The 11,241-nt window shown below is 35.2% G+C and overlaps 2 protein-coding genes across 2 annotated transcripts; both read left to right on the forward strand.

The window, feature by feature from the left end:
- Nucleotides 1-610: 610 nt before the first annotated feature.
- Nucleotides 611-1,450, forward strand: LOC113336261 (basic leucine zipper 19-like). Its single transcript, XM_026582224.1, has one exon. It carries the CDS (start codon nucleotides 611-613, stop codon nucleotides 1,364-1,366), a length of 756 nt encoding a protein of 251 aa, XP_026438009.1. The 3' UTR covers nucleotides 1,367-1,450.
- Nucleotides 1,451-3,338: 1,888 nt separating this feature from the next.
- Nucleotides 3,339-4,962, forward strand: LOC113336275 (basic leucine zipper 19-like). Its single transcript, XM_026582228.1, has 3 exons — nucleotides 3,339-3,543; nucleotides 3,697-4,520; nucleotides 4,692-4,962. Exon 2 carries the CDS (start codon nucleotides 3,791-3,793, stop codon nucleotides 4,505-4,507), a length of 717 nt encoding a protein of 238 aa, XP_026438013.1. The 5' UTR covers nucleotides 3,339-3,543; nucleotides 3,697-3,790; the 3' UTR covers nucleotides 4,508-4,520; nucleotides 4,692-4,962.
- The last annotated feature ends 6,279 nt before the right edge of the window (nucleotides 4,963-11,241 follow it).

The following is an 11,241-nucleotide window of genomic DNA, read 5'->3' on the forward strand; positions in this document are numbered from 1 at the left end:
ATATTTTCTCCAATTGTTTTACGTGGTAACAATATTTCACTTTCAAATTGTTGCAATCATTGGTTTAGCTTTGTAAAAATTATTCACAAAATTGGTTAAAAAGACCAAAATCAACAATTCCTGGGTGAAATGGACAATGAGATTTTGATACTGTTTAAATGGCCAAAAATATAAAAATAGGCAGGATGAAACCAATTTCATCTTGCCTATTTTCAAATATTTTTTCTTATTTTTAATTTAAACAGGATGTATCCAGTTTCATCCTTGCTATTTTTTAAATTTAAGTTTACTTTTCTTTTTTGACCATTTCACCCAAACTATTTTTTACCCGTTCATTTGAACTGTGATTTAAAAATATTTGGACAAATGACCCATTTTCCGAAAATTATTTCAGTTGTTACTGGAGCGTTCATTTGATGATCTGGTTTACTTTTATTTGTCAACCATTAAACTTTAGTTTGAAAAGTTAATTAAATCATAATTTTCAAATTAGACCCTATGCTTTTTTATGTTTTGCAGGTTTTTTTTCAACTTCGGTAGCTATAAAAAAAAATCTCTTATCTAGAATCATCTAACTCATTGTTGAGTTTCTGAGTCTGCTTATTTATTCATGGATGATGGAGAGTTAGATTTCTCGAACCAAGTCTTAAAGAATATGGAACATCAATTAATGAGCAGTTGCGCAGTGGATAGTTGTTTCTTCAATGATATCCTCGATCATACTCATGAAAGTGATCATCATACGAATACTCCAAACCAACCCGAACAAGGTACGTCGCAAAATCTCGACTTACCTCATTCACCAACTTTTATTAATTTCGGCACAAAAGCCCTTCCTGTCGAAGAAAAAACTACTACTGAGGAAACAGATGAATCTGATGACAAAAAATCCAAAAAACGGCCACATGGGAATAGAGAGTCGGTTCGTAAGTATCGGGAGAGAAAGAAAGCCCGGCAAGCTTCAATGGAGGATGAGCTTAACAGGATGAGGATCGTAAACCAGCAATTGATAAAAAGAATGCAGGGACTATCTGCTCTTGAGCAAGAGGTAGAAAGATTCAAGTGTCTACTTGTGGAAATTAGGGGAAGGATTAAAGGAGTGCTTGGATCATTTCCTTATAAAAACCCCAAAAACGGTATTGGTGTCATTCCTCAAAATATGCCTCGGCCATCTACCTCGGCAGGAGCTTGTGAGGTGAATCAGTGTGACCACCAATGCACTGCTGGGTTAGATAATAATTCAGGATTCAATGAATCTCTAGAGCTTGGACAAGCAAATGTAAGGTTAAGTACTACTAATCTCAATTCTTCCACTGCTGCCAAGAGGAGAAAGGGAAAGAGCTCAAACAAATGTACAGCCGAGTAGCAATCATCCATTTGCTTTACTGTCGATGTTATTTTTTTGTTATTTCATTGTAATTTATAGTGGGAGATTGTAATGTATAGCATGGAAGGAGAACATTGGGTTTCGTATTTACAGTCAATTTCAACATTGAGATGGGTTTCTAACTCGAGATCTAGTTGATCTAATACTTGGTGATCAAGTTAATTTTATGTTTAGGCTTTTGGTTATTGGGAAAGATCGAGTGTTAGAATGGTACCGGCAGGGTTAACATTATGGTTTTGAATTCGGAAGTGCAAGTGTGTGGGGGTTGGGTTTAAGGCCGACATCTAGTTTCTTGGTTTCTTCATGTGTCTCCTCAGTTATCTACCCTGGAGAAAGATGTGAGGATGGTTTTGGGAATGTTTAGAGAGTTGATTTCTAAGATTCTTGAATGGGACTCTTGGATACATTTTGGGGTTCTTTGGATCTTTTTTTATAAGATACATTGTTATAATGATCTTAAAAGTTGGTGTAGTGGTGTTGGGTGCAGTTGTAACCTGCAAAGGTGAACCACATATGTTGTGATTGTGTATTCTTTGTCCCCGTCTTTGTCATTTCTTCTGCAAACTGTATTATTATGTTTTACTATTTATGCTCTTTTATGATGATGTGCTTCATTACGCCCTAGGTGCCAATTTTTTCAGCAATTGGCTAGGACGGACTAGTGTGATTGAACTGCGTATTGAACAATAGTTTATTGGCCGGTTGGAAAATATGCAAGGAGATAGTGTTTCAACGAGTATTTACACATATATATAGATCTATGACGTGATATACAAATTAGAGATTCAATTTGGTATAAGAAATGTTATGTTCATTTCTGGTTTTCATTACAGATGAGATGCAGAATAAAATTGAATGAGAAGGAATGGTGTTATTGACCATACACCATAAAGAATATTAGGTTTCAAGGTTTGGAGGTTTGTGGGGTATCATGTAGAAGCGGGTTCATCAAGTTATACACAAGATGTTATATACTGTACATCTTATTAAGTCTATGTTAAAAGATTCTTGATTGCTTTCTCCTGTTATCAAGAATGTGCCCAATTTCAAATAAACATGTACCTCGGAATATAAAAGATATGTCATCAGTGATATATTTGGGAATAGCTTAAAAAAATTAAACTTACTAATCACAATAGAGATTTTTGATGATTTGATTCCGACGTGTTGAATTAATGATACCCACCAAAAGAAGCAAAACCTATTAGAATCAGTTTTGGAGAGCATAAACTCTTGGTGAATGATTTTTGTTCATATAAAGTATAATTATGTAACTAATGATTTGACTTGTAATATGATCAATCCTTCTAAGAATACTCGTCATATATTTTATTATGTGCGTGGAAATCCATATCAAAATGAAAACTTAATTATTCCAGTCTAGGTAGAAATGTAGAAATGTTTTACTTAATGATCATGTAACTCCATTAATGGTGTTTCACTGTTTCATATCACGTACCATCCAATATTTTTAGTAGAAGACAACTATTTTGAGTTGTCAGACTGATAACTATTGCTTCCTTAATTCCTTTTAATACCTCCAGGGAGGGCATGTGCCCACGTGAGATTGAAATGCGAATGTCGACATATATAGAACATATATATTCCTTTTCGCTCCAAGAGTAGAAACCTAGAGATAAAGTGGTTTGATTTTTTGGTACACTGCTTTAGCTAATATCTAAAAATATATATCTAGGAAATTTAAAAGTGTGTTCGATGTGTGGCCATCTCTGGTACCACTTCAAAATGGGGTAGTGATATTACTGTGCTTCACAAAATGCTGGAAGTAATCCTGTGTAAGAGTGACATGTCCCAGATAGTAAAAAGTAAAATGAAAGTCTTCGATAGATCTTAAATAGAAAAATGATAGAAATGGTGCACTGTGTTTGTCATTTATTCACTCGGGGAGATGTAGTATGTTCTTGACCTTTTGTTTTCTTGGTGATGGGCATTTAATCTGATATTTTCATCCTAATAGTAATCAGGATGTGACAGAAGATCGTAAACTGTCGTGCACTAAAAGGCTTGTGCATCTTATCACAACTCTTAAAATCAAAACTTCCTTGAGCATCTCTGTATCTTTGTTTTTGTTCGACTTGAAGTACAGACGGATTCAACTCCCTTTCTTCATAGTTTCTCTGTCATTGTTTTACGAGGTAACAACCCTTCACTTTCAAATTGTTGCAATCATTGGTTTCGCTTTGTAAAAATTGTTTTGATTCATTAGAGTGTTCGTTATTTGTTGATTTGTTGCTTGCATAATGATCTCAAATTTTGACCCTATATATGCTCTTTCATAATTTTTGCAGGGTTTTTAATTTCAACTTCGGTGGCTATAGAACTCTTGATTGGAATTATCGAACTCAATAGAATTCGGGAGTTTCTGAGTTTAGTTATTAATTCATGGATGATGGAGAGTTTGATTTCTCGAACCAAGTCTTAAAGAATATGGAACATCAATTAACGAGTAGTTGTGCAATGGATAGTTGTTTTTTCAATGATATCCTCGATCATACTCATGGAAGTAATCATACCAATAGTACTTCCAACCAAACCGAACAAGGTATGCCCGAATTACCACACTCACAGAATTATATCAATTTCAGCACCAAAAACCTTCCGGCGGCAGAAAAAAATACTACTGAGGGAACAGATGAATCTGATGACAACAAACCCAAAAAACGCCAACATGGGAATAGAGAGTCGGTTCGTAAGTATCGGGAGAGAAAGAAAGCCCGGCAAGCTTCAATAGAGGATGAGCTTAACAGAATGAGGATCGTAAATCAGCAGTTGTTAAAAAGGATGCAGGGACTAGTTTCTCTTGAGCAAGAGGTAGCAAGGTTCAAGTGTCTACTTGTAGACATTAGGGGAAGGATTAAAGGAGAACTTGGATCATTTCCTTATAAAACTCCCACCAACGGGATTGGTGTCATTCCTCAAAAGATGCCCCTGCCGCCTACTTCAGCTGGAGCTTGTGAGGTGAACCACTGCGACCACCAATGCCCTGAATCTCTGGAGTTTGGAAAAGCAAATGTGAGGTTGAAGACTAATTTTAGTACTTCCACTGCTGCCAAGAAGCGAAAAGGAAAGACCTTAAACAGATGCTTGAATCATGTATAGCTGAGCTGCAAAGGTATTGCTTTTTATTGTTGATCTTTGTTCTTTGTTATATTCATTCTAAGAAGTTAGTTCATGTTTGTTTCCGCGCTGGGATGGGTTTCTAATCATGTTGGGGAAATATTTATGAGTATTCTATTCTTAAGTGACTAATACTAGCTGATCAAGCTTGTATCTCTATGTAAAGGACTAGAATTGGAGGCGCGAAGAGATGGACATCCCACCCAAAAGAGTGGCAAAATCTCGGGGTTAAGCTTTTGGTCTTTTTGTTGCCCAGGATCAAGTGCTACCATGAGGGTTAATATCAGTGTGAAAGTATGTGTGTGAAAGTGGTTTTATGGAGTGCTAGTATGTGGTCTGTATGCTAGGGTTTCTACTTGTGTTTCCTTTGTTATTAGCCATGGAGGCGATTTAAATGTGAGAACGTTTTGAGAATGTCCAGTGAGTGGATTTCTAAGGTTCTTAAATGGGTTCTTGGATACATTTTGGGTTTTCAGGGTCTTCTTCGCGAAGAACATCGTATAAATAATTCTAATGGTATTGAGCGCCGATGTAACCAGCAAAGGTGAACCATTATATCTTATATTGTGGTTGTGTGTTTGTTTATCTTATGACTTTATTACTATTTCCCCGCATACACTATATTATTATGCTTGGTTTAAATTAGTATTTATACCCTTTGTGATCTTGTGCTTTGCTGCGTTCGGAGTATCAGTCTCCCGTCAATTGGTATCAGAGTTATGACGGTATTTACACAAACTATTTTCATGACGTAATTTATTATTCAGAGGTTGAACTTGGTGGGAGAAACATATGTTCTTTGTTTGACTTTCATGATGTGGTATGGGATGTAGAACAAACTCGAATGAGGTGGCATGTACATTTCTTGAAGGGTATTAGTAATTGCACATCATAAAGAATGGACTACAAAGCTTGAGGAAATGACGAGGACGTGAGGTAAAGTAAAATAACACTTCAAAGTTATACAATAGATGTTTACATTATGCCAGCAATTTATCTGCAAATATTTTTGTTGACTTGCTCATAATATTAAGAATGTGCCTAATCTCGGACATGTACCCTAATAGTACGGGAATTCAAATAGAATGTATTCTGATTGAGTATTTTGGGCGCCATGGTGTTAAAAGTATGTCAAATGCATTTATTTGGATATTGTTTACGCCATCAAAATAGGTACACATGGATGAGAGGATAATTGTAACCGCCTCAACATATGCTCATGGCCTGACCCATTCAACTAGTTTAATCTCCAAAAAAAAGGTATTAGATTTGGATAAAGTTAAAAGCAACCGAGATAAATACAAATCTTATCAGATCTCGTTGGTTATTTACGATAAAATAAACATGGATCTTGGGTGGTTATTCGTGAAAACTTGAAATCTCAACCAAAAGAGGATACGATAGGCATAAGTAAAGTTGGTTACATGGGTTAGATATAAATTTGAGTGGTTATTTGGATAACCACAAACCTTGATAGCTAGATTTGTTTTATCCCTATAAGTAGAGGCTGAATTCCAACTCAAATGATAAACTATCAATCGCAAATTTCTTTTTTTTTAGCTAAGGCATAATATTAAAGTCAAAAATAGTAATTACAAGTAATTATCCATGGGACCCGAAAGTCCCGGACCCTTTAGAGAGCTAAAGGGCATACAAAACCTCTAAATATCTAAAAAGTAATAGAAATAGGCAAAACAGGTTAAAAACCGTAAAAACCTATAACACAAGTTAGATTACTCTTTTCCGTAGAAATCGTCATTCTAGCAACATAACTTCATTTAAAACTGCGTTTATGTGACTGTAAAGGACCACGAGCTTTACTACTCCTCGATGTATTACTATAACCTGATGCTATAGCCAACTTCATATATACAAAATACAAGACTCTCTGAGCTTCTTCCTCCGCAACAGGGTCAAATCCTTTATCTTTGTTGGAAGAGTTTATTGTAGATACCCCTAGAATATATTTTACAACCGCTAATCGGTTAGTATCAGCCTCCATCCCCTCATTATAATCTTTTTCAACTTGCTCGTCATCCTCAGCTTCCAGTGGAGACTCGTTGGCCACCTTCTCCACTAATTCGTCGATAAGATTATTTGCTGCAGTATCTATAATTGCTTGAGACCATTTTGACATCGCGATCCCCTAATCCTCCAATCTCTTCTTATTCATACGTATTTCCTCTTTAGAGAAATTCTCTTTAGATTTATTTGTGAATTTACGTCTGTTATTTTTACCAGCAACTGCACCTTGTATAATTTCAGTATAGTGGGATCATTAACTACTGATTTTATAATCTTTCCTGCATTTGTTGTTTCATCATAAACATCCTCACAATCTTTTTCCTTTTCGTAATTGTCATCCTCCATGTTCTCATTATTCCCGTCGGTTTCCATCTTTTCATTACTCCCTCCGTCCTAAATTATTAGCTCCGGTTTGACTAAGTCAAGATATTAAGGAGACCGGAGGAGTCTACCAAATTATCCCTATTAAATGTTATGTTATTACTAAAATTGAAAGGAGTATATGGATCATGTAAGAAAAATATATATTTGGTAATTTTATTATTTTATAGAAAAATATATATTGTGAGAACTCCATCACCAGGTGTCTCACCCTTTACTGGTGATGGAGTTCGTTCCTTCATCCCAGGCCAGGCTATCTCGAGAGAAATTTCGCGCAAACGTACTAAATATTTGTCTGAATGTGGTTCTCATGGTTATGGTTTGGGTGTCTTAGCTTTTACTACATTAGGGGAGCTTAGTGAAGATTTTATTTGCTTTTTCAAGCGTTTGAAGAATTGTTTAGTTAACAATGACGCTGGTAGTGGTTTAGGTAGTTTTATTTTCCATAGGCTGGGTGTTGTTATTCAGAAAGGGGTTGGTGCTCAGCTTGTTGCTCGGCTGCCAACCAAAGGTTCCGTAATTTGATTTCTACATTAAGATAAATAAACAATTTAGAATGTTTAAATAGAAAATAAAAATAAAAAGATTTATGGATTGATTTAGTAATTTTGTTTCCTATCGATGAAGATATCATTGAAGACATTCAAATAGAAGATAAAAATAAAAATATTTATAGATTGATTCAGTAGATTTGTTTTTTATTTAGGAAGATATCATTTAAGATTTTTGATTGGTTATATTTAAAATAATCTTATAATTATAAAAATTGAAGGATATATTTGAGAGTTTGACTAAAAAATATGACTATAAACAGAAGTTGGTCAGTATTTTAGGACAAACGAAAATAGAATAGAGGACATAAATTTTAGGAAAGAGGGAGTATTTTTTAAGGCATCAAACATACTGGTATTTACCTGAGTTGAACTTTCAGTATCATCATCACCTCATCGGATATGTTTATTTTTGCCATTATTAAGCACAGTTTGTGTACGACCCTGCAATAGATTCTTGTTGTTATGAACAACACCTTCAGTAGGAGCTGCGTACAACCTGTTTGTATTACCATTCTTACGAACTCTTGCAGCATTATTAGTGACATCTCTTTTTTCCGCTACAGTACGTGATTTAGCATTGCATTGATTAATATTGTTGCCTAAAACCTTACAATGATCACAATACTCAGGTTCTCTAGGAATTAATACCACATGTTCATAACCCTCGGGATCCCAACTTGATTGAACATAAACAGTTTTATGAACATGTTTTGAAAAATCAATCTCGACCAAAACTGAAGCATAATAATCAAAAGTCTTTTTCAAGGTTGGTTCATCAACTTTAACAGGCTTTCCTAGGGTTGCGGACATACCTAATAGAATTTTTTCCGTCCAATATTCTTGCCTTAAACCTGGATCTTAAACCCAAACAAGAGTCGACAAAACTTTTTGTTTATCGGGATCAAAACCAGTCGTCCATTCTTGAACACGAACTGCATGAATAAGTTTAATCCCCTTTACAATAGTTTCAATGATGTATGGACCATCTTCTAAGACTTTTTTTAGCATCTTCAGTGTTGGAAAACGTCATAGTAAAAAAACCCTTAGGTAAGGGGATGAATCTACAGCTGCCATTAATCTTCCACTATGATAATAAATTTTGGGTTGCAGTTTCGAACTTCATATAAATTTTTTGGTATCCATACGACCAATCAAACTGAACTTCATATCTTCCATGGATTTATATTCTAATTCAGGCGTTAAAATAATTCCTTTGTCTTTCCCGGCTATAAGAACAAGTTTAGGTAAGGTATTCAGATCAACCGTGGATGGCTCTCTACTACGAATAAGTTTTCCTGTGACAGCTTCACGATAACTAGTAATTCTAGGAGGATCATAAGAGTGATCTCCCATTGCAGCAAATCGTTTGATGATCCAAAATAGCGAGTAGGAGGCAAAAACTGACGAACCCTATCTTTCACATCCGGTGAGAAAACCAAAGCAAAAAAATCAATCGCAAATCTCTAATACCTACAGAATTCAACACCATCAAGCGTACCAATTTAGAAGAATTTCTGGGTAATATTTTTCTTCGACATCCTTTGGAGCCGACATCTAAGAGGAAACAAACTCACCACACATAATGAAAATTCACATTTGTAGATGGATTAAGAGGGGAGATGATTGTACCATCAAAATTGGCACATATAAATGAACGAATATTTGCAATCGACTCAACGGATTCTCATGGCTTTGCCCATTCGACTAACAGTATCTCCAAAAAATGTGTCAAATTTGGATAAAGTTAAAAGCAGTGGGGACAAATACAATTAGTATCTAATCTAGTTAGTTACTTAAGACAAGTACAAATCATACATAATAGAAAATGGATCATATAAGCATGAATATTGGGTGGTTATTCATGATACATATCTCAACCAAAAGGGATAGGATAGACACAAATCTAGGTGGTTACAATGGGATAGAATACAAATCTAGGTGGTTAGTAGGATAAGAATAAATCTCAGCAGTATATTGGTTATTTACCTATAAATAGAGCTTGAATTCCAATTCAAAAGATACACACTTGCAATTCCAAATCTCTCCCACCTGCATGATACTCTTTCTAACTTGGGCGTCTGCTTTCTGTTTTCACAACATTGGTGAATTAGCCCAATAATGACAATTCCTGGGTCAAAAAGACATGTAAAATTTTACACTGTTTGAATGGACAAGTATATAAACATAACCAGGATGTAAATAGTTTCATCCTACCCATATTCAAATACTTTTTCTTGTTTTTAATTTACATCAGGATGCATCCAGTTTCATCCTCGTTATCTTTTAAGTTTAAGCCAGGATGAATCCAGATTCATTCTTGCTATGTTTTTGGTGTCCATTTCACCCATACTAATTTTTACTCGTCCATTAGAACCATGTTTTAAAAATATTTGGGCAATTGACCCAATTTCTCTTTTATTTTTTACAGTCTTCCCTTCTTACTTACAGATACCCCTATTCAATTTAATCCCGCTATGTGCACTAACTTAGAGGAGTGTCGAAGTAATATTTCAACATGTGTCTCACAAATGATTAAGCCCATTAATCACAGCAAAGATGTCTGATGATTTGTTTCAAACACAAGGTTATCATGACATGTGTTGGAATATGATACAATAGATAATTTTCTCTTTGAAGATTAAATTCTGATAAATTTCTCGCTTACTTATGAGATTGAGCTAGTGATGATTATTTTAAGTGACTCTTTGAGTGATCAATGGTAGTCTATGCAAAAATTTATTGATGTCAGTTAAATATTTGGCGCTTTTAAATCATGGATAGTTTCACGAATGTTCTTCACGAAGAAGATAGTTTGAAGACTACTATCAACATCATGAAAAAGAAGATTCAATGAATATGAATATTCGGATGTAAACTTCCAAATAATTATACTCGTATATAGAAATAGTGAATTACTAGCCAACAATCCTCCTTCGTCAAGGGCCGCCAAATTCTGGATAGTGTGTTTATTGCGAATGAATGCCTTGATTCTAGAATCAAAGAAAAGACTCCTGACATTATTTTTAAGATAGACCTCGATAAAGCCATCGATAATGTTAAGTGGGATTTTCTTGATAAAGTCTTAATCAGAATGGGTCTTGGTATTGTTAGGAGGAAATGGGTTGATGGTTGCGTGCGAAGAGTCCCCTTCTCGGTTCTAGTCAATGGTAGTGCTTGTGGCAAGTTTTAAAGCCACAAAGGATTGCGCCGAGGTGATCCCTTATCACCATTTTTTCCTAGTTGTCTATGGAGTTCTTACGACTATGTTCTCGAAGGCCGCAGATATGGGTTGGGTTGGTGGATTTCAAGTTCAGCCTAATGGTACCAAAATCAGTCATCTTCAATTTGCGGATGACACGTTGGTGTTTCTTGATGCTGATATCAACCAGGTCAAGATGCTAAAGTATAATATGCTTCTATTTGAATTTTCCTCAAGTTTGTGCACTAACTTCAACAAGAGTAATATCTTTGTCGTGGGTAATGTGGATATGTTGGCTTCTGTTTTTTGTTATGTTTTGGCCTCTTTTCCAGCAACTTACTTAGGCTTACATCTTGGAGATAAAACATTATCTTGCAATAAATGGGATCATATTCTTGAGATTTGCAAAGGGAGACTTGCATCATGGAAAAGTTGTGATTTTTCGAAAGCAGTGTAAACTAACCTTAATCAAGAGTGTGCTTACGAGTCTTCCTGTGTATTACTTCTCTCTTTTCATGTGTCCTAATTTTGTTATCTCTAAAATTGAGAAAATAATA

Source organism: Papaver somniferum, chromosome 1, assembly GCF_003573695.1.
Source record: "Papaver somniferum cultivar HN1 chromosome 1, ASM357369v1, whole genome shotgun sequence".
Classification (NCBI taxonomy): Eukaryota; Viridiplantae; Streptophyta; class Magnoliopsida; order Ranunculales; family Papaveraceae; genus Papaver; species Papaver somniferum.

Bases quoted from the DNA above. Each gene is read 5' to 3' on its own strand.
- LOC113336261 (XM_026582224.1), top strand. From the start codon at position 611: ATGGATGATGGAGAGTTAGATTTCTCGAACCAAGTCTTAAAGAATATG.
- LOC113336275 (XM_026582228.1), top strand. From the start codon at position 3,791: ATGGATGATGGAGAGTTTGATTTCTCGAACCAAGTCTTAAAGAATATG.